This window comes from Danio rerio, chromosome 1 (assembly GCF_052040795.2).
Source record: "Danio rerio strain M-AB ecotype USA chromosome 1, GRCz13ab, whole genome shotgun sequence".
NCBI classification, from domain to species: Eukaryota; Metazoa; Chordata; class Actinopteri; order Cypriniformes; family Danionidae; genus Danio; species Danio rerio.
The window spans coordinates 16,113,051-16,135,742 of record NC_141021.1 but is presented as its reverse complement, the minus strand read 5'-3'; the positions used below and the strand labels follow the sequence as shown (position 1 = coordinate 16,135,742).

The 22,692-nt window shown below is 35.1% G+C and overlaps 3 protein-coding genes across 9 annotated transcripts; 1 reads left to right on the top strand and 2 right to left on the bottom strand.

Annotated features, from left to right (window-relative positions):
* Positions 1-4,992: 4,992 nt before the first annotated feature.
* Positions 4,993-10,225, bottom strand: LOC147846756 (uncharacterized). Of its 5 annotated transcripts, none has more exons than XM_087236994.1 (7): positions 10,185-10,225; positions 9,974-10,077; positions 9,648-9,714; positions 7,353-9,530; positions 7,073-7,225; positions 5,781-5,830; positions 4,993-5,551 (listed from the first exon to the last, which is right to left on the bottom strand). In XM_087236994.1, exons 4-7 carry the CDS (start codon positions 7,684-7,686, stop codon positions 5,423-5,425), a joined length of 666 nt encoding a protein of 221 aa, XP_087093120.1. In that variant the 5' UTR covers positions 7,687-9,530; positions 9,648-9,714; positions 9,974-10,077; positions 10,185-10,225; the 3' UTR covers positions 4,993-5,422. The 5 variants fall into 5 exon arrangements, with proteins under 5 accessions (XP_087093120.1, XP_087093122.1, XP_087093121.1 ...); XM_087236996.1 differs by having other exon boundaries at positions 7,353-7,730; positions 9,471-9,530; positions 9,648-9,784; positions 9,974-10,206; XM_087236995.1 differs by having other exon boundaries at positions 7,353-7,730; positions 9,352-9,530; positions 9,648-9,784; positions 9,974-10,196.
* Positions 10,226-10,640: 415 nt separating this feature from the next.
* Positions 10,641-14,945, top strand: LOC147846755 (serine/threonine-protein kinase pim-3-like). Of its 2 annotated transcripts, XM_087236939.1 has the most exons (8): positions 10,641-11,007; positions 11,253-11,510; positions 11,628-11,710; positions 11,824-11,874; positions 11,947-12,319; positions 12,444-12,623; positions 12,696-12,791; positions 12,889-13,075. In XM_087236939.1, the coding sequence occupies exons 1-7, from the start codon at positions 10,992-10,994 to the stop codon at positions 12,785-12,787; spliced, it is 1,053 nt and encodes a 350-aa protein (XP_087093065.1). In that variant the 5' UTR covers positions 10,641-10,991; the 3' UTR covers positions 12,788-12,791; positions 12,889-13,075. The 2 variants fall into 2 exon arrangements, with proteins under 2 accessions (XP_087093065.1, XP_087093066.1); XM_087236940.1 differs by lacking the exons at positions 12,696-12,791; positions 12,889-13,075 and adding an exon at positions 14,760-14,945 and having other exon boundaries at positions 10,648-11,007.
* Positions 14,946-19,376: 4,431 nt separating this feature from the next.
* LOC147846754 (uncharacterized) lies at positions 19,377-21,569 on the bottom strand. Of its 2 annotated transcripts, none has more exons than XM_087236985.1 (5): positions 21,476-21,569; positions 20,948-21,334; positions 20,422-20,538; positions 19,865-19,908; positions 19,377-19,758 (listed from the first exon to the last, which is right to left on the bottom strand). In XM_087236985.1, the coding sequence occupies exons 1-5, from the start codon at positions 21,507-21,509 to the stop codon at positions 19,645-19,647; spliced, it is 696 nt and encodes a 231-aa protein (XP_087093111.1). In that variant the 5' UTR covers positions 21,510-21,569; the 3' UTR covers positions 19,377-19,644. The 2 variants fall into 2 exon arrangements, with proteins under 2 accessions (XP_087093111.1, XP_087093112.1); XM_087236986.1 differs by having other exon boundaries at positions 20,422-20,561; positions 20,932-21,334; positions 21,476-21,519.
* Positions 21,570-22,692: the final 1,123 nt, after the last annotated feature.

Sequence of the window (22,692 nt, the reverse complement as noted above, 5' to 3'; positions counted from 1 at the left end):
AGCCCGCGTTTTGGGTATAGGTGCCTGCTATGCGTGATCCCCACTAGGCGATCCCATATGCTTATTCCGCCACGGTTAAGTCCCCCCCCTGGGCGGACCCGTGTCTTCCCTCTCCGCTAACCACTCTTTGCTATGCGTACTCCCCCTTTTTAGGGCTAGTCCATAGGTAAATTCTGCCATCTATCCCCCCCTTGGGTAACGGATGGCCTCCGCAGCGTCCTCCCTATCGGGATTGCACGCTTCCCAACGTACTGTCGTATTTCCTAGAATTATCTAGATGCTCACGACTTCCCAAAAAATATATCTAAATCCGTAAAACTTCTGTTGAAGTAGGATAAATTAGGGCCAGGGACACGTTGGAGGACCGCGCCCCCCATGATGTGGGTGCGTCACGCTTGCTTGACTATCTCCTCATCGGGGGTGTTGGTAAGGTGCAGTCATTATGGCGCTTTCCATATTCTCCCATTCATGGCACTGAAGTTCCCCAACCGAAGGGGAACGTTCGAGGTTACAGAAGTAACCCTTCGTTCCCCGAGGAGGGGAACGGAAGTGCCATATTCCGTCGCCATAATGACTGTCCCTTAGCTGTTTGAAAGTCTCTTCAGCTTAAAAGGATGGCGTCTGCTGGCTTCAGGTGTGCTTATATGCTGAGATGATTGCAGATGTCGCACACCTGCGCAAGCTTACGCTGCCAATTAATTTCATTCATTGGCCCGTTCAATACTCTCCAGATAAGCGGCTTCTGATACGAATCCTCCCCATTCATGGCACTTCCGTTCCCCTCCTCGGGGAACGAAGGGTTACTTCTGTAACCTCGAACGTTATCTGTTCTGACATACTGTGTTAAAGCATTTGTAAATTTGTCTATAAAATTACATTGTTTTGTTCTTGGTTGTGCTTGTGTGTAAAAGAAGTTAAAGCATTTTAAATTTGTGTTAACTGGATGCATTTTCTGTCAAAACAACAAGAAATGTGTTAATTGTATAGCCCACGAAGACGGATGTTGTGCTAACTGTGTTAAGAGTTTAGGAAACTTGTTAAATGTATTGATAAAAGTGTCATAGCAATTGTAAAAAACTGTAATAGTTCAATTTTGTTTGCATCAAAGTGCTTTTAGGTGTACAAAACCCTGTGGCTGGTTTGTGGTTTGAGCCTCCTCAGACCACTGGTAAAATTTCAATCTGCAAGCCTTTTCAGTTTCAGAGCTGTTTCAGAGACACTTAGACAATTAAAAACCTATCTCTTCCGGAATCACCTGAACTCAACTATGAACAAAACCAGGACCCCCTCATCTCTCCCCACACCATACCACATGACAACTTCAAAATATGATGCAATTCTAAGTGTGCCTTACAGGTGAGTGGGCTTGACTCTTTCATCTCTCATTTTAACCAACACTTTCACCAGTTTTGCACACTTACACCAAACACTATCTTACAATCAACCAACAGCTAAAAAACAAATCAATTCAATTCAATAATTGCTTTATTGGCATGACAAATGCTACAAATGAATTGTCAAAGCATTTATAAAGTTTACATAAAAAGTAACGTACAAAAACACAGTAAACACAGTAAATAGCAGTAGTAAAAAATGGTATTTATATATAATAATTAAATAAAATATCAACAATATTATTATAACAACATTATTCATGCAAATCAATAAAAATAATAATAAATCAGAATAAACTGTACATTTAACAATCAACATTTTGGCATAAAACAGTTCAAATAAAACAATAACAATACAATTACATAAAACAATAATAAGTATATTGTGTGTGTGTGTGTGTGTGTGTGTGTGTGTGTGTGTGTGTGTGTGTGTGTGTGTGTGTGTGTGTGTGTGTGTGTGTGTGTGTGTGTGTGCAGGTGCATTACTGATGGTTTTATTGATCTCCTCTCTCTTTTTGTGACATGTAAATTTTTTTCCTTTAGTAAATATTGCAGTTGTGTTTTATTGTCTAACTAAGTTAATTGTGGGTACATGCTCTGTAGTTTGGGGTAGAATATGGGTGAGGAAGTGTTCCTCCATCTTCACCTCTGCCTGAGCAGTGTGGACAGATGCGGCGCTCTCTGGGTTGGCAGTTCTGTCTGTATCGGCCCGTCTCTAGACTATGAGCACTCAGCTTGTAATTGGTCATTGTTGTTCTTAATTTACTGTGCCAGATTCGTGCTGGAATTTCTATTTGTGTTGATTTTTTAATGGCGTAAAAGGCCCATTTTAGCTTTTTCCTTCAGTTCATTCACAGCCTGAATTAGTTTTCCATTAGTACTTATTTTCAACCCAAGGTATGTGTAACTTATGGCAGGTTCAATTTTTCTCATACCAAGGGTGAAACTGTGTTTCTTTCCCTGACAGCTGGGTTTTTCTGGAATGTTAGGGTTTTGGTTTTCTTTGGGTTAACGGTCAGGGCCCAGCTCTGACAGAAGCTGTGCAGGATATCCAGCTGCTGCTGTGGACCCTCATCTGTTGGCGACAGCAACACCAGATCATCTGCAAACAGCAGGAACTTTAAACTGATGTCGTATAGTGCGTGACCTGGCATATCTGCTTGCTCTAAGTGCATTGTCAATTTATTGATGTAGATATTTAAGAGTGTTGGTGACAGTGGGCAGCCCTGTCTTACACCCTGCCCCTAAGTGAAGAATTCTGTTCTCTATTTTCCAATTTTAATTGCGCATTGATTGTTTGAATACATTGTTTTTATAATGTTGTATGTTTTGCCGCCAATACCTGATTCTAGAAGTTTAGACAGCACACCTTCATGCCAAATTGAATTAAACACTTTCTAAAAATCCACAAAGCAAATATTTTGTTTTTGTTTTGATGGACGTATTTGTCTATCAGAGTCTGAAGGGTGAAGATATGGTCTGATTTTGATCACTTATATGGTATGAATTTGGCAGAAACCTCATCTGTCTTATGCTGAGGACATTGTACTTTGTAAGGAAGCCTGTTAGTCTGGTGTTGATACTGCAAAACAACTTCCCCAGATTACTGTTTACACAGATGCTTCACTAATTGTTAGTGTCTGATCTGTATCCACTTTTGAATATGGCCTGTAATAATCCTTTATTCCTTATACTCTCTCTCTCTCTCCCTCTCTCTCTCTCTCCCTCTCTCTCTCTCTCTCTCTGTCTCTATCTATCTATCTATCTATCTATCTATCTATCTATCTATATGAGCACATCTTTAAGTGTGTTTGTAATGTTTTTATGCGTTAGTCTCTTCTCTCTTTATGTGACAGGCATCAATGTATTGTGCTGCTAGTAAGATACAATCTGCTTTTTTACCTAAAACATGTTGAAGTTTTAGAGATACAGACCGCAGTCTGCCACAGATAAAATAGATAACCACAGAGAAGGGCTGATATTGACAGAACTCGCAACTCAGAGAGAGCCGCATCTGCCCACACTGTGCCCAAGCAGAGGTGGAGACGAAGGAACACTTCTTCACCCACTGCACACACTATCAGCACCATCAGCGAATCAATTAACACCAAATTCCAGCTCCTTTACCCTAAATTCACTAAAATCACTGTCGTCAGTCTGTTTTATTGTCTAACTCAGTGAATTTGGGAAAAAGGAGATCTAACAAGATGTAACAAGATGATTAAGGAGATGTGCCTCCTACTGTGCCTGCTAGTTGACAGCCCAAAAAACATGCTTGGAATAATGAGTACATTGTGCAGGATGTGCCATATGTATTTCTCTATTTATGCATGTATGCATGAATATTTGTTTGCTTAATACTGTATATAATTTAAATAAAATTTTGTATTTATTTTATTTAAAATAGTTTGTTATTAACTGCATAAATATCACAGCAGTTGCCAATAATACACAGTTATAAGTCAAACTCTGAGTCTCTAGTTGACACCAATCAAATTGTGAAGGGCCATTTGAATTGACTAGTTTTAAGCACTGAAGTTTAGAAGGACATTTCAATGTGGTGGTCATTTTTGCTTTTACATATGCAGTTTGGAACACACACCATCTGACTGGCGTTAAGGACTCTTATTTTGAAGTGTTTTTTTTTACTCTTGTTTTGATTGTAACTTCCTGTATTTAGTTCCTGTTTGGTTCCTGTTTCTAGCACCTGCTCCTTATCTCATATATTTATACCCCAGTAATCTCCCATCTCCTTGGTCGGCTGTTGCATTTTTTTGTCTTGTTGGAATTTATATTTCTGTAAATTTGTTTTTAATTGTGTCTGACATTTCTTCTTTCTAAAACAGCCATGAAGACCATTTCTAATAATCGCTACCAATGTTTCCTGCAAACTTAAACAAAATAAATGAAAATGTATTTGTTATAGTAGTCTGTAGAATGACTGATAATCTCCATTAAGCAAGCTGTTGCTAACACTGCATGCATACAAACCACATAAGCATTTACACACAATCGACCTCTTTCCTGTCCTATTTCTGTCTCCTGTTCTGTCTCACACAACCACTAGCCTGAATGGAAGCATTTGTGGTTGAGATTCAATCTTTAACTGAGAACATGACAAGACCCTTTCTCAAAAACCAAACAAATGAATAAATAAAAACAGACCAGACAAATAGGTCAGAAAAAGCTTCTTAGAAGAATAACTTAATAACTGAGGGACCAAACATTTTAAAAAGTCAAATCAATTCAGTTTCATTTTAATATATAAATGTAAGCTAGAGAATCAAAAGTACAGTTTAAAAAGGCAAGTTCAAATGCATCAGTCTTGAAAACTGCATCTTACAACTAAACACCACGTAAAATGGGCATGCTTGTAGCTTTTCTGTTTCATTTAAAAATGGTAAGACCTTGCTAAATTTTAAGATTACCCAATTACATGTAAATAATGTCAGATAAACAATGCGATCGTCAAGTTTAAGGATACTATAATTATCAAAAACACTTGACACCTCACACAGGAAATGCACTTTTACCTCATGTTGTGTTGGTCATCATCACTGTGTGTCAATAAAGACTGAAAACATGCTAAAACACTCACTGAAAATATAAGATTTTATTTGTCAATCTTTTACTGTTTGTACAGAACCACAATACTTTATTTTAATCAGAGATTTAATAACAGATACAAAAACAAAATAGCTGAGAAAAAGAAACAGCAATAAAGGCATTTAATGTAATGAAAAAATCTAAACCAATAATACAATGGCAGGTCATACATACACTTTGTGCATCACATTGTGAGGAAAAAACACAACAAAAATAAGGTATGCATCTTACTACACTTGTATTCAATTATATTTTATTTGATTTTATTTAAGGCAGAACCAAAATTGTGAAACAAATTTCCCAACCTTCAGCAAATTTGCTAATTCTTTTGAATTCAAACTATGATCCAGCATAGATGTCCTTACCCGAACTAGAAAAACCTGCCATTAACAAGATTATGGTACATGTAATTTTCTAATCTATTAAGTTTTGTAATTGACCTGAGAATATATACTGAACTCAGAACTTCGGTCTTGTGTTTTTTTGTGTTGTATTTGTCTTCTGGTCCTCACATCCAAAGATACATAACACAACTCTTGTTCATTATTCCCCTGGAAGAACAAATAATGTGGGCTTTTATTATGTGTGTGAATATATATATATATATATATATATATATATATATATATATATATATATATATATATATATATATATATATATATATATATATATATATATATATATATATATATATATATTGTATAATGTAAATTTTTATCCAAAACATTTTAAGCAAAAGGAAATATTTTTTTTCTGGTACAGTAGTTTGTATCATACCTCTGCAAGTCTTGCACCTCTTAGCTTGCATTTTTGATCATGTGGAGAACCTAAAACGGAAGATTTAAAATGAGAACAGCACATATATATACAGTTGAAGTCAGAATTATTAGCCCCCCTTTTAATTTTTTTTAAATATATTTTCCAAATGATGTTTAACAGAGCAAGGAAATTTTCACAGTATGTCTGATCATATTTTTTCTTCTGGAGAAAGTCTTATTTTTTTATTTCGGCTAGAATAAAAGCAGTTTAAAAATTTTTAAAAACAATTTTAAGGACAATATTATTAGCTCCATTAAGCTTTTCTTTTTTCGAGTCTACAGAACAAACCATCAATATACAATAACTTGCTTAATTACCCTAAACTGCCTAGTTAACCTGATTTAACCTAGTTAAGCCTTTAAAAGTCACTTTAAGCTGTATAGAAGTGCCTTAAAAATATCTAGTAAAATATTATTTACTGTCATAATGGCAAAGATAAAATAAATTAGTTATTAGAGATGAGTTATTAACACTAATATGTTTAGAAATGTGGTGAAAAAATCTGCTCTCCGTTAAAAAGAAATTGGGAGAAAAAATAAACAAGGGGGTGAACATATTATGACATATTATTATTATTTTGCTTACCCCATTGGCAATCTGCTTTAAAGAAAAACTAACTTAATTTTTATTATATTATTTTTAAAACAAGACGAAATGTTTTGTTTGTTTAGAAAATGCTTCCTGATTTAAGAATTTCAAGATGTTTGTTCTAGGAACAAGACAAAAAATCAAAGTAAGAAAAGCATTTTTTGCAGTGCAGCTTAATAAAGATGCTGATTTGACTGTGCAGCAGGACATGGAACGTGCTCACACTACCAAAAGTACTAACAGCTGGTTTAAAGATAATGGTATCAAATGTATAATTGGCCACCAAACTTGCCGGACCTAAAACCCCTAGAGAATTCATGTGGAATTGTGAAGAGGAAGATGTGAGACACCAGACAGACACCACATCCAGTATTTCTGTGTTAAAAGTCCCTTTTGATTGGTCTTAAGTACTATTCTAATTTTCCAAGATACTGAATTTTGAGTTATTAATCATCAAGAAATAAATGAAAAGAAACAAACACGAAGCTAGTCAATTTGCCTTGACTGTACATTTCCATCATCAGAGGTTATGAAAAGACGATGCTTTAAAGTTTATACCTTTTAAAAGAAATGCCTTGTTGATAAAAACAGAGCTCACTGACAAAACCATTTATCTGTTTATTAAACCATGGCAGCAAAGTGTATTAATCTGTGAAAATTACCTGTAGTTTTCTTCTGACAGAGGCAGTAGACACAGATGGAGAAGAGGAGAACACACAGCGAACACACACTAAACAGCAGATTCCAGCAGAACACACACTTTGAGACAGCAGGAGGAGTGGAGGTGCTGTTCAAGAGCTCAGAACAGGACGTCTCTTTCTCAAGATGAAACAAACACGAATGAATCAATGAATGTTCATTAAAATATGTTTGTTCTGTTTGTCTTGCTTCCTGGAAAGCTCTCCAGAAACTACAAAACAACCAGCACAAGTTATTTCTTACCAGCAAAAGAGAGACGTGTTGTTCGGTTTCCATTATTGTACACTGCAGATCCAGAGATGACGCCTCTTTCATTCTTATTGATGGAGTTTTTCACATTTGCACAGTAGTACAGCCCCAGATCAGAGACACTGATGTTAGTAATGTGTAGATCATAGGAATTACTGGCAGGGTTGTGGACGAAGCTGAAATGCTTAATTGTATCAAATATTCTATAATCCATCACTAAAGAGGGCTGGTTTTTATGAGAGCAGTTTCTTATCCACACAGTCATGAAGCCATGAATAACAGAGAGATCACAGTAAAGAGTGATGTTTTCTCCTGCTTTGACGTTCATCACCACTTCTTCTCCAGAGATTTGTTTGTGACTAATTAAAGTAACTATAAAAGCAGACAAATAACTGTCAAGCACTTGTAATTTCCCATACTCAAACACTGAGCATATTACTGAATAATTATTTATATATTTAAATCTCAAAACAGGTAAAGTATAATTATTAGTGCGATGAGAGTAAGTCGTGGCCTCTCCATGGCAGTGAGTGATTGTGAATTACTGACACTGCTGAGGGTCTTCATGCAGACCAGCGGCTCTTATCTGATTGGTTCACGTCAATGGAAAGTTTTACTTAAAAACATCCTGCGTCAGGAGGGGTTTGGCTTTCCATTTGGGTTATTATTTGATGTACATTGAACAGTGAAATATAGTGTTGACCAATCTCAGCTGTCCTAAAAATGTCTTTGTGATCAGGCACTTGATTAACTCATGAAATTAAAGAAGTCAACAGGAAATAAAAATACAGCTCAAACATTTCATCAGTAAACAGAGACAGATGTAGTTTGTATGAACACAGATAAAGTCGGCATCAGAAATGTTTGATTATAATCACTAAAATATGTCTGTTGAACTGAAATGAAATAATATAATTGATCTTTTTCTTTGTGTTGCTGCTGTAATTGAGGGTTTTTGTGTTTGTTTTGTTTAATAGGTCAAAACTGGAAGTGATGAAGGAACAGCATCTGAACATGTCAAAACAGGAAACCCACAAGCCCCGTTCAGAGCTTGTACAGTTCATCCTCTTCACACTTGCTTTTACAGTTCACTGATCTGATAAGATCTCTTAGATCATTGTCACAAAGCACAGATTTTCCATTAGGCTTTCTTTAGTCTTGTGTATTGATTAATGTGCGCGAGGGCAACTATTCGTTTAAAAAGGGAGTTTTCTGAGAGATGAAGAGCTGTAAAGTGAGTGTTCAATTACAAAAAGAAACAATTATACAAACTCAGTGTTACCTTTTCATTAAGATTAACAAAACTGTATTAATTTAAAAGAAATATAATTATTAAAGCATGTATTAGAGCGTGTAAGCCCAACAAAGTTTTTTTAATGTAATTGCATTTAATTTTAATTAATTATAAAATAAACATTTATTAGTAATCACTACTGATGGGTTAGATTTTCAATATTCAATATTGTTCAGTAATTATTCAGCAGTAATTAAACATCTCTGTAGCATTTCCTCCTGCAGATGTGGTTCAGTCAGTTCAGCACTGCAGGGAGCTGTCCATTGTGCTGAATTTACTCCACACTAAACTCTCTTCTCACATTAAATTCATTATAAGTGTCTGATCAGTGAACAGGATACTGTCATTTCTCAACAACTAAAGAAGGTCTAATGTAGAAATTAAAAGATAATAGGAAATACAAACAGATGGATTTGCTTTATGAAAGGAAATTTTGTTTGCGAAAGTAATTATGGTTCTTGGATGATTATTACAATTTGGTTTAAATGTCGAATGTTACACACTTATATGTTGCATTGCTCTGCTCTTCTTTAAGTAAATCAAACCACAGTTGTGTGCTGTTAATTCTGTTCATGATTTATGGTGCGTATTTTAATAAATCAGACACTTTTGCATCTTCAGTTTCTCAACAATTCTAAGTTATGAAAGTATAATGAAAGCAACATTTACAGCTGCAACGTGCACTAAATATTTTCTTACTCTGCTTCTTTTTGTTTTTGTCTAACCACAGTTTATCTCATGCATTGATGTGTGTATTGAGCATGCAAGATCACCAGCTTGACCACAAACACTTTTAGGACATTCAGTATGTTGCATGCCTGAATAAAAACACTTGTGGTTTGTGTCTCGCCTAGCTTTTCACAGCAACTGCAACATCACTGCACCAGGAGCGTCAGTAAAGACCAAGAAGAAGAAGAAGAAACACAATCATATTACTAAACAATTAACTTTTATGAATGATTTTTACTAGGCTTAAAAAATAGAAACCTGTTTACCTTTGACATATATTTACTACAGTAAACTATTGTGTAAAATCAGGTCGCTTCGATGCACATTATGCACCTGTAACAGACGTTCAACAGCGTAAATCACATCGAATCTTCAAATGTAATGACAAACGAGAGATGTTTTGCTAAAAAAAAGAATCCGTTATGAATTTATTTTTTCACATAAACAAACAAAACTAGATTGGTTAGGAAAATTCTAGCAAACATGTACAAGCTAATTTTCATTACAGAATAGGTGATAGTAATTTAGCATATTGAAAGCTGTATATTTGTATTTCACACAAACGAGAAATAATGTATTTAGAAATTTTCACCTTTTCAGCTGTGGACGCCATCTTGTGGTCAGACGCGAAAACTCGGCGCGTGAATTGTTTTGTGCTTTCTAGCCGTTAAAAGTACACAAAGTCCCTTAGAAAACCTTCACATTCATCGAAAATATCGAAACCATTAAAACAATTTATTAATAATAATAATTTTATGAAAACAAGAGCAAACGAAAAGTACATAAATATGACTGTACCGTACCAGATGATATCTACGTACGGTCATGTGATCTGAAATGGTGCGTAGACTAAGAACTGGTAAACGATTTAATTTACTTTATAATATTTACAATAATAAACTATTTTGAACTTATACTTATATTTCTAATATCTTCATGAGCAGTTAACACTGTATAAAATTAACTAGAATTTTATTTACATTGTTTGAGCCACTAATAAAAAATCTCTGAATATTTAATTATTTTAATTTAATTAATTGCTAAATAGCTGTACATTTTACAAAGTCAAATCTTGTCAAACGAATTCTGCTTATTTACCATAATTACAGTTTCGTGAAATATAAATTAATTAATTTAAAGTCACTGTTATTGTTATATTACTACTACTATTATTATTATTATTATTATTATTATTATTATTTTTACTTTTACTAACTATTATTTTTATGCTGAAATTAGATGTTTACATGATTCAGATTGGCGATTCAAATTGTGGTTGCTATAGCAACGCGTGTTATGATTTGACTCCATATATAAACACCGAGACTCGCCGCTATCTGTTGATTGAGGAGAGGCGAATTTCTGAGACATTTGCTGAGGATTACTGTGCTGATACTGCGATTCTTCAAGGAGACCAGAGAATTTCTGACAGAAGACTTTTATTTTACAAGGAGATCGACGCTCAGAGCTGAAATTATTCCTTTTGACACGTTTTGTTGCTCTTTTGTTGTGTTTATTTTGATTTTGATCTTGTTTTTATTGACATTTTTATTGATATTTGATCTTTGTTCTTGTTTTCAGGTTTGCTGGAGTTTGGAGGAGTTTGTCAGATGGGTGAAAACCGCAGTGAGTGTTTTAGTTTTTATTTGTTTATGATCAATCATGATATGATGTTGTGTAATGTTTGGGGAAATGTGATGTAAATAAACTGGTACAAATGAACCCATTTCAACACAACTGTTCCCCGATATAAGTGATCAGATGTCTTTTATTCTCTGTAGATGCAGCTACTAAAGTTAATTGTTGATTAATTCTTATAATCTTATAATAAACGTGATATGTTGTTGTTGTTGTTGTTGTCGTTGTCTCAGGCCGCTCCAGATCCAGGAGTTCTGCTTTCATCCAGGCAGCTGTTCAGGACGTCAGGACACATGATGGTGATGGTGAAACCCAGACCGTGAGCCAAGAGCTTGATGGATTTCTCGCACCTCTGCCTTCCCTGTTGGCCAAATCTGTGTCCACAGATCAGGGTAACAGGAAGAGGAAGCGGCAGAGCGGCAGCCAGCAAACACCAGAAGATGAACGTCCGTCCACCTCATCTAGAAGAGCTCTCAAACGCTCTCGCAGAGGTCAGAATGGCTTATTGAAGAAGTGATGATGATGTTTCAGTAATGCTCTTTTACAGTTTTCTCTACTGCTGCATGTTTTCTTTGAACACACATTTCTACTGCTCCTCTGTGTTGCAGACGCGTATGCAAAGGGCCCACTGCTGGGAGACGGTGGATTTGGCTCTGTGTTTGCTGGGATGCGCAGGTCTGATGGACTGCCAGTAAGTCGTTTTCTCCGCTCTTCATTCAAACAGCCTTTAGAAATCCTGATCTCAGTAAATGTGATGTGTGAGGATCAGGCAGGTGTGATTTATTATGCTTTATCTGTCTACAGGTCGCCATCAAGTATGTGTCTAAAGAGCGGACACAGAGGAGACTGAGAGTTGTGAGTTCAGTGTGAACCTGTTGTTGTGTTTGATGTTTCATTGGGTTCTGAATCCAATCGTTTGTCCTGCAGGAAGGTCAGGGTCGGCTGCCGCTGGAGGTGGCACTGATGACCCGCGTCAATTCAGCTCCTGCCTGCCCCAACGTCCTGCAGCTGCTTGACTGGTTTGACCGTCCCAGACGCTACATCCTGATCCTGGAGCGTCCGGATCCCTGCCAAGACCTCCAGAGCTTCTGTGAGGAGAACGGCTGTCTGGATGAGGGTCTGGCCAAGAAAGTGCTGGTGCAGCTGATCGCGGCTCTGAAACACTGCGAGAGCCGCGGAGTCCTGCACCGGGACGTCAAGCCAGAGAACCTGCTGATCTCCACAGAGTCCCAGGACATCAAGCTGCTGGACTTCGGCTGTGGAGATCTGCTCAAGCGCTCGGCCTACAAATACTTCGCAGGTGGGTTTGTGTTGCAGAAGGAAACACTCTGTGGATGTTTGTGAGCTTTTGATGATCCACCAAAGGGAATTTGTGTGTGCTGGAGTGTTTTGAACGGGTGTTTGTGTCTCCTTGTGTCTCTCAGGAACTATTCAATACGCTCCACCTGAGTGGTTCTGCAGACAGCGCTACCATGCGGGTCCAGCTACGGTGTGGTCAGTAGGAGTGACCCTCTTCAACATCCTGTGCAACCGTTTCCCCTTCGGAGGCTCACTGAGGGTCACGTCCAGGAGCAAACTGACCTTCCCCATAACTCTGTCAACAGGTAAGAGACTCACTGAGAGATCAGCAGAAGTGTGTTGCTCTGTGTTTCTGAACACGGTGTTGTGTGTATCAGAGTGCCGTCAGCTGATTGGCTGGTGTCTCAGTCCAGCGGCGGCTGATCGGCCCAGTTTGGACGATATTGAGCGCCATCCCTGGTTACAGTGAACAGGTGGCCAGTGACTTGACACTTATCTGAGTGACGCACTCATGGCTTTGATTGTGTTGTTAGGGTCAGTCTGGATTAATGATCTTAATGATTTGTGTAGGGTGAGCAGGAGTCACACAGGAAGTGCAGAGAACTGCTTCCTGATCACCTGCAGAATGAGGAGTGGGCATTAACTAATGGCCGACTCACCCAGGGCCGGGGCCCCTTTACCTGCACTAAGCCACCGCTTCAGATGAATTTAATGTTAATAGGGATTTTAATAATAAACGTATTATTTAGACAAATAATCCAGGTGTAGTGTCTTCCTAGAGTGACTGGAGAGAGCTCAAATAAAGGGAGAGTTCACACAGAAATCCAGATTTACTCACTGTTTACTCAAACTCAAGCGGTTTCAAATCTTTAAGAGTTTCTTGTTTTCTGTTTTGCACAAAATAAAATGTTTTGAAGAAGCTGAAAACCTGTAACCGTTGACTTTCATAGTAGCAAAAACAAACAAGTCAATGGGTACAGCTTTTCAGCTTTCTTCAAAATATCTTCTTTTGTATTGAACAGAATAAAGAAACTCAAACAGGTTTGGAGCAAGTGAAAGGGAGTTAATGATACAGAATTGTTATTTTGGGGTGAACTATCCATTTAAGTCCTCTTAATGGAGGTTTTCATAATGGTTTTAAAATGAAGATTGCAGCTCTACTGACTGAGGCTAAAGGTGTGATGAAATATTGTTTAGGTTGTTATTCCATTAAATGATCTCATAGGGTTGTTATATATATATATATATATTGTTGTGGTATGTGCCCACAGCAGTAAAACCTTTGAAATGGTGTACACATCTGATGATCTAAGACCTAGCTTTTTAATATTAGGGTTGTTCAGAACACTGTTAGATGTACATTTGCATACTAGCTGTGATTTTTGTTGTTGTAGCAGTGAGAGGTTTGTTTTATGGCATAATAACAGTTTAGAAATGTACAGTGTTTCTAGCTGGGAGTACTACTGCATATGCACTCATGTGATTGGCTCCTTTTGGTATTTTAGATGCCCCCCTTCAACGCTCGGCTAGTGCTGGCTCTAATCACAAAATAAAAATGTTTGTGATAATCATAGTTGTCAAAAAAGTCCAGTAGGGTTGATAAACATATAAGATAGAAAATCACCTGTAATGATTACCTTAAGCCAACATACAGCGGTCGACACTTATGGTCAAAGTTGTTGTACAGCACATTATGAACTGGTGTGATGCTTTTTTTTGCAATAAGAAGATAGAAAAGAATAAATAACAGAAATAAGAAATTTTTTAGGCCCCCATGGCTTAAATTATATTAAACTGAGAGACCCAGGAACAACATTGAGTTCTTACTGAGACTGCAATTCAAATATTCTGAAAAAACATTTAACCTTTCTTAAATGTATTTACATTTTTAATCATTAAAAACTTACAATATTAGAATCAATGAAAATAGGATGCAGATGCCAGAACATTGTCATTAACACTCTTTTGAATCATATTTCTACTAAAGAACAATGACTTTAGTTTACTCTACTTTACATTCTGCTGGTTCTGACATCAGAATAAATACTGAAGTCTGAACTCTGAGCTCTTTCATTCCTCTGCCTTTGTTGCTGTGTGGAAGGCATGTCTAATGAAGCATAACACACTTCATCACCAGCCTGAAACAGAATATATTTAATTAAAATAATAAACAAATAAATAAACAAATAAATATATTACATTATATTGATGTAATTTATGTTGCTGCTAAACTATTGCGAATAATATATATTAAAATTATTCTCAAAATGTGCTCATACCTCAACATGTCTGTATTCAGCTCCAGAACCTACAGAAAATTAACAAAACATAAGAGTTATTTACATTTGGTTTATTATATAATACTCTAAGTTTATGAAAGTCAGTCTAGTTAGGATTAAATGTTCAGGATCAAATGATTACTTGTATTTTTCTTCTGACAGAGGCAGTAGACGCAGATGGAGAAGAGGAGAACACACACCGAACACACACTGAACAGCAGATTCCAGCAGAAAACACACTCTGATGCAGGTGATGTGGAGGTGCTGTTAAACCGTTCAGCACAAGGAGACTCTTGCTCTAAAATGAACAACAGGCCATTATTAAAGTGAATATATATTTAGTTATTATATTCATTTTATTTTATCTTTACTGATTACACAAAATAATGAAAAATATGAGTTTAACACGGATGAATTTGCTAAAAGTGGTTGGAAAATCAGAAGTTAAAGATTCTGATATTCTAATATAAAATACAATTCAAATCATTGTTTTATAAAAATATAATTTATTTGCTGTTAAATTAATTTAAAATAGTTTTAGAAACTAAGGTACACTTTAAAAAACTAATTATAAACAGACTTATTTTACTAATATATTTTATAAATATACATTATTTCTGTATTTGAAGTCGGACTACGGCTGCAGGATTGTGTCGCTTAATTATTTGCAGGACTTTGCATTAATTATCTTGAAAATTAATTCAAATAATATTAAAATTATAAAGCTTTAGGTAAACATGTAGACTTATCATTAAAGCACAGCTATATTATGAAGAGATAAACTATAATTTACACTATTATTATAATAAATAACACTTTAATTTACACTGTAGATGTTTGCATGTCTCTTCATCAGCTGTATTAGAAACACATTTAAAGACATCAACCAAACACCTGCAGAACAAACGCAAGAGTGTGTATTAAATCTCTAGCACATCATCAAGAATAAATCATGACATTCAAACAGAAATATTGACTTACACAGAAGTATGATGACTGTAAATCTCGCTCACTCCATCTCAGAGACTGTGAATGTGAGGGTCTTCAGCTGCAGTGTGAAGGATCTGCTTCATTGTGGTGGGAGGGATCTCTGTGGAAGAGCTCTGAATCTTTGTGTTTTGTTTTTGGGGTTATTATCTGGTTTGTTCCCTCTCATCTGCTGCTCATCAGCTTAATTATAAAATGCAAGAGTGAACTCAGTTTCATAAATTGTTGTGACTTTTTTTTGCATCTCTGAGCATTGCACTCTCAGCTTGCTTCATAAAGGCTGCATCCAGATACTATTGGCAAAGCTTTCCATTCCATTTGTGCACTCTATACAAGCTCAAGTCACAACTAGTGCACTGACACAATAACGAGGCTGTGGTTTCCTGTTTTAGCTTGTCTAAAAATTAGATAGTGAAACAAGAGTGATCATGGTCAGTTTTTTATTTTATTTATCAGTTTAATATGAGACTGGGTGGGTGAATCAGTAGATCAAAATGACATTATAAACACTGAGACCAAATAAGACTATCAAATATTAAACAGTAGCACCTAAGCAGTTCTTTGTGCTTTGATACCAAAACTTAATACAAGGGCCGATCATTGATCTGTAACAAATGGATGTTTGCCGTTACCGTCTGTTTAAAAACTGTTATGGACCGAGGTCTTTCTTTTATGTATTTACAAAAAGCTGGAATGAGAGCCCACAACTTCTTTTTAAAAAAATCCCATGCTCGTCATCTGATGGTCAACTTTTGCTACAGCCACTGAGATCGTAGCCTGTTTCTCTTAACTTTGCAGGTTTGGTGATTGTTTATAGTGTTCTCATGTGCTGATTGGTGAAATGGTAATGGTGTCTGTGTGTTTCTATCTTCTGTAGAGCAAGAACCTGGTGAAAAACAGCATTCATGCTGAGTCTGACCTGATCATGCTGAGTCAGACTTAATTATTTTTAATCTTTTTCCTATTTAAAAAATATAAATAAATAGATAAATAAATAAATAAAATTCCTGCACATTTTTTTTCTTTCTCAGTTACATTTCATAAAGGCCTTTCAGTTGTTCTGAGCTCTTATCTAGAACTGGTCCTGATATGGTTTGTGTGCTAGTTGTTTTGACGTCACTTCCACTATTAGCCACTAGATGAAGCCATTGAGTATTTATTATTTTCTCTTTTAAGCTTTATTTATTCATCTAATAACTAAAATATTTTGTATAAATATTAGAAATAAAATATTATTTATAAGTGAACATTTGAATCCAAATGTATTGCCTATATATGCATATGATAAAAACATACAGATTCAAACATAAACACAGCCTTGTGCTTTTACTTATAATGTCCTTTTTCATTATAATACATACACTCTTTTTTAAACTTATTTTGGAAAATAGGAATCATTTTTTATTATTTTTGTCTCTTTTTCTTTTAATCAAACAATTATTTGTATTGGTCATGTAAGGGTCATATAGGAGAGTCCTGGAGTCAGGAAATGTATGTTAGTTGCGAACCTCTTGGATGTAATTCTTGTATTGCATTGGGGTAATGTAACCCAGAGCTCTGTCATCGAATTATTCATTTGTATCCAATAAATTGTTATAATTTTTGACATTGAAGAAAAACCTCTCCTGACCTTTTCTCTTGAACATGCATGGAATTGGCCAGAAATTCCAACACTTCACACATTATTAATGTCAAAAATAAAATGTATAATCCTAAGGAATCAGAGGATCATACTTTCATTTAAAAAAAACATTTGATTTTAGTGGATAATGTACTGTAAATAAAACCACGTTTTACCCGTTCATGATGTTATATATTAATATAACAAGTATTGGTATTTGTTTAAAAATATATATACGTTCATGACAAAATAATTATAAGATAATATTATATACCTCTGACAAGATATTATTACAGCATACCATAGATTTAGACGATGTATACAGACCTCTTCTTACATCTTTTATCAAATTTGACTCTTTGTGTGACTGTCTGAGCTGTTTAACCTTACAAATATGACAATATATCTCAGCAAAGTATAAAATATTGATAGATGCACAGTTTAAGTGATAAAATTGAGCATTTTTAGTGGACACAGAAGGTGCTGATGATTTTAAAGCAAGTTCTGGCCAGTTTTGTCCATAAACTGATCATCGTATGGTGTGATATTTTGAACATGCAAGTCTTGCACATTTCCTTCCTGTTGTGTGCACATGCACTCAGATGGCCAAGATTGCAAGAGTGTGCACAGAGTGTTTTCATGATGCAACATATTGGAAGCACAGAATGTTAACAATGCCATTGAACCAAACATATCGCATATTTTGCTGGTTATTGATAATAAAATGTTGAATTATTGTCATGTTTTGGGCTGGAATAGACGATCAGACAAAACATTTGAGTATTAAAGACAAAAAGAGCAAAAGTTTTAACATATCAAGCAGAAGAGAGAAAAAAAAAAGAAAAAAAGGTGTTTGTGGTTGACCTGCAAAAAGCCAGCACAGGTCCTGCAAAAGCTTGTTTACTGGGGGATTTCCAATACTAGAATCTTGACAATATGCATGTTTGTTTTTATCATTTCCAGTCAAACAGGTGAAATATTAGGCTAATATCTTATTTAGTACTGCTCATACATATATTTTATTTATATACCTATTATATTCGGTTTGTCACAGTTTCATGTCGTTGGACTCAGAAACCAATTGTAAAACATTGTGCATCAGTTTGAGCTTGAACATATTTGTGTTTAAATCCCTTTAATGCATTTTATTCTTCATTATTATGAGCAATAATCAGTTTAAATCAAGTATTGCACATGAAAGAAGGACAATATGAGGTTTATCATTATTACTGTTTGTAACCTTTTGAGTTTATTTAATTTGTCAGGTTTTCTATTAGATTTAATCAGGTAAAATATGTGAGTATGGTATAATTATATATTAGTTAAATTAAAGGCAGATTTAATTAGTTAAATTCTATGAGATTAGTTTACTTATTATTTGAGGACAAAATTAATGCAGCACCACACAAGAGATGAATTAATAAGAAGCCATTAAAACACATTGAATTTATTGAAATTGTTACATAAATCTTGTTCTTATTTGTTTCATTTATGTTTGACTAACAAATATCAATGACATAAAGTGTATTTGTTCAAGTATGTGAAAGGTATATGCAGTCAGGACATAAATCTTATTTGTTAGGTCTAAATATTTCAATTTTGAGTGTACAGTATTAGTCCAATATTACGTAAATCTGAACACACCATACAGTTTATATTGTTTTTGTATGTTTGTAAAATTCTAATTAATCCGTAAAGAATAGGTCAGACTTTTTTCTCTCTCTAATACAGAGTGTAGTCATCGCCATATGTACTGGATTAATTTTAATAGCATTGATACATCCCTGAACACAGTCCAGTCAATAATGTAAAGAATAACACTACTTGAGTTTTAATAAATTACTTAACTCTAAAAAACAAACCATTGTCTCATCTTATACCTTAAGCACTGTGTACATAACAATAATTAAGCCTGTGGTTTGAGAGGAGAAATCATTTCTGCACACATTGATCTTTCCTCTCAGTTACATTAAAGGCGTGTCAGATGTTCTGAACTTTTATTAAGAACTGGTCCTGATTATGGGTATGCTGTTTGGACCTCATTTTCCCCACTATTAGTCACTAGATGAAGCCACTGAGTGTTCGTTGTACCCTCTTCTCTTTTTTTTAGATTTATTTGCAGTAACTTTTTTTAAAAAAAATTTTTTAAAAATAGATTATTCATGAGTAAACATTTACATCCAAATTTATTTTGAGATAAAAACATGCACAGTCTTGTGTTTTTACAAATCGTTGAGTCATCTTAACAATATTGCGCTAATTGAGAAACAATCTTTGATTACATTATTATTGTAAAAAAAATGAAATGTTAAATCATAAAGAGTCAGTGGGTCATACTATTAATTTTAAAGACCGTTGATTGTAATAGATAATGTACTGTAAGTAAATACTCAAACTATCAGAAATAAGACAGAAAGTAGACTAAGAGCAGTTCATGTGTCAGATGTTGGTGTAGGGATGTTTAGATGTCAGTCGTCTATAAGAGACTTCAGTGTGGACGCAGATCTTTCCAGTCTTACTCGCCTCACACTGATGTTTCTCCACACAATCTGCCTGAAATGATTGACAAGGAGAGAATGGATCAAATAAACTAGTGGAAAACCACATCAGTCCACAATTCATCTTTGATATGGTCAATAAAAGAGTATAAAATAGTTACCATCAAAACATTTGCTTTAAGCGTCTCAGCACTCATGTCAGAACCTAAAACACACACAAAATGAACCTGATTAATATACTGTAGTCATTTATAGTAAATACTGTAGTGTTTTTGAACTATACTATAGTAAAGCACTTGAATTAATCTGTTGTGGTAATTTTATAGTTTCTGTGGTAATGCAACAACTATAGTAATGTTAACAAACCAACACTGGACTAAATACCACTATACACCACAGTTTACTGTAGTAAAAAACAAAGTATACTACAGTATTTGTCTCAGTTCATCAGTTCAGTAGTTAATACTATATTCTGCTGCAGCATTCATTAACAGTTTAGTAAATACTATAATATACAGTACAGTATAATACAATTTACTGTAGAATGGGTCAAAAACACTCCAGTATTTACTATAAATTACTGTATTTTCTCATGTGGAAAAGTCTAATAATTACGATTAGAGTCAAAATGTTAAAAGCTAAAAAAACAAATCTTTAAAAAGCTCTACAGATTCACAGATTTGTTTAAAATGAGTGTAAATGTGTCGATGAGCTCTACCTGTAGTTTGAGGACGACAGAAGAAGTAAACACAGATGGAGGACAGGAGTGAGGAGAGCAGAACACACACCGGACACACACTCAACAGCAGCGTCCAGCAGAACACACACTCTGACACTGGAGGAGAAGATGTCATGCTCCTTTGTAAAAGTATTTAGTACAACAATACAGTATTTTATTTTGATTCATGTTGTTACTGCTGTTGTATTTTGTAGTTTATTTCGATACACTTAAAATTTAAGTATTGACTATTTTATTGTAAAATATATTTAAAGTTAACTTAATGGATTTGTGTTGGGACAACATGACTAAATTGTGTAGAACCCTGCATTTTTTATTGTACACATGTAATGCGAATTCATGATGGCATTTGAAGCATTCAGAAATGCTCACGTCTTATTGTGTACATTAATAACAAAAATACAGTATGTATTTATCAGATGTATTTATCATTTATATATATTGATCAGAAGATTAAAGATATACAATAGTATAAATAAATAATAATGCAATAATGTTTTCTTACCAGCAAGAGAGAGACGAGTTGTTCGGTTTCCATAGTAGTAAACCTTAGATGAAGAGATGATGCCTTTTTCATCCTTATTTACTTTATTCTCTATTTTTACACAGTAGTACAGCCCCAGATCAGAGACACTGATGTTAGTAATATGTAGATATTGAGAATTGCTGTACAGGTTCTGGAGAGGCTGGAAACGTTTAGGTAGAGCTGTGGTCCATTTTTTAAAATCTATTATGAGAGAGGGCTGGTTTTCATGAGAGCAGTTTCTTATCCATACGATCATAAAACCAGTAGGTAAAGAGAGATCACAGTAGAGAGTGATGTTTTCTCCTGGTCTGACTTTCATCTCCACTTCTTCTCCAGTGATTCTTCTCAGACTGCACAACAAAACACCTGTAAAATAAGAAAGTGTAAAGTAACAATAAAATACTTAATGATATTTGTGCTACAATACAAAAGTATATTATTAACATTTACAATTGATACTTATTTCAATTTAGTAAAAATCATTTGTAAATAGGTTTATTTTCTTACACATAAGGATGAGAGTAAGTCGTGGCGTCTCCATGTCAGTGAGTGATTGTGAGTAACTGACACTGCTGAGGGTCTTAATGCAAACAAACAGCTCTTATCTGATTGTCTCACATCAATGGAAAGTTTTACCAAAATGCCCATGAGTGGGTGGCTTTATATTGAGTTATCGTGTGTATATACAGAGGAAGAATAACATTAACCAATCATGTTATAATAATATGGATAACTATTAAAGTTATTTTTATTCTTGATTTTGAGTCCATTTTTGGTTTTGATAGACTCAGTTCAGCATCTTGTACACAGGTCAAAACAGGAAACCACAGCTCCTAAACCAATGACAGTCAACACCTTTTTACACATTTACCTCACAGCTCTATGTTTATCAGTGGTCACAAGCACAAATGTTTCCTTTAGCCTTTGTGTGGTTTTATATGTTGGTTAGGGTGTACATATTTGCACAGGAAGCTTGCTTTAATGGTAGTGTTACTTACTAGCTTTGGTAGCATGTTTGCAATACAGTATATGATTCTCATCATCTCATCATCACAAATATACAGCTCTTATAAACATGAATGCATGTGTCAACAGGTAAAAAAGGCAACTTAAAAAAACAATGATTATGATTTAATGCAGGTTTTATTAGCCTAATATTCATTACATTACAGAACTGCAGTAAATGCATAATAATATAATGTTAATTGCTTAAAGTATTTGAATTATATGACTATATTTAGCTCTCATGTGAGATGAAATTAATTTATGTAATCTATGTTTATAATGGGCTTAGTGGTTAGCACTATTGCCTCACAGCACAAAGGTCACTGGTTTAAGTCCTGGCTGGGCCAGCTGGCATTTCTGTGTGGAGTTTGCATGTTCTCCCTGTGTTTGCGTGGGTTTCGTCCAGGTGCTCCGGTTTCCCCCACAGTCCAAAGACATGTGGTACAGGTGAATTGGGTAGGCTAAATTGTCTGTAGTGTATGAGTGTGTGTTTGAATGTGGGTGTGGATGTCTCCCAGAGACGGGTTGCGGCTAGAAGGGCATCCGCTAAAAAAATGTGCTAGATAAGTTGGCGGTTAATTCCACTGTGGCGACCCCGGATTAATAAATATTAATACTAAGTTGACAAGAAAATAAATGAATTTAAGTTTATAATGGAGCTGGCGCGGTGGCTTAGTGGTTAGCACTATTGCCTCGCAGCACGAAGGTCACTGGCTTAA

Coding starts and splice junctions, on each gene's coding strand:
- LOC147846756 (XM_087236993.1), bottom strand. CDS start 7,686: ATGAACGTCAAAGCAGGAGAAAACATCACTCTTTACTGTGATCTCTCT. Junction 7,226..7,352: donor AACACGTCTCTCTTTTGCTG/GTAAGAAATAAC, acceptor ATCTTGAGAAAG/AGACGTCCTGTTCTGAGCTC. Junction 5,552..5,780: donor GAGGTGCAAGACTTGCAGAG/GTATGATACAAA, acceptor TTGTTCTTCCAG/GGGAATAATGAACAAGAGTT.
- LOC147846755 (XM_087236939.1), top strand. Junction 11,711..11,823: donor GCAGGTCTGATGGACTGCCA/GTAAGTCGTTTT, acceptor ATCTGTCTACAG/GTCGCCATCAAGTATGTGTC. Junction 12,320..12,443: donor GGCCTACAAATACTTCGCAG/GTGGGTTTGTGT, acceptor TGTGTCTCTCAG/GAACTATTCAATACGCTCCA.
- LOC147846754 (XM_087236986.1), bottom strand. CDS start 21,509: ATGGAGACGCCACGACTTACTCTCATCCTTATGT. Junction 21,335..21,475: donor ACTTACTCTCATCCTTATGT/GTAAGAAAATAA, acceptor CTTATTTTACAG/GTGTTTTGTTGTGCAGTCTG. Junction 19,909..20,421: donor CTGTCGTCCTCAAACTACAG/GTAGAGCTCATC, acceptor TGTGTGTTTTAG/GTTCTGACATGAGTGCTGAG.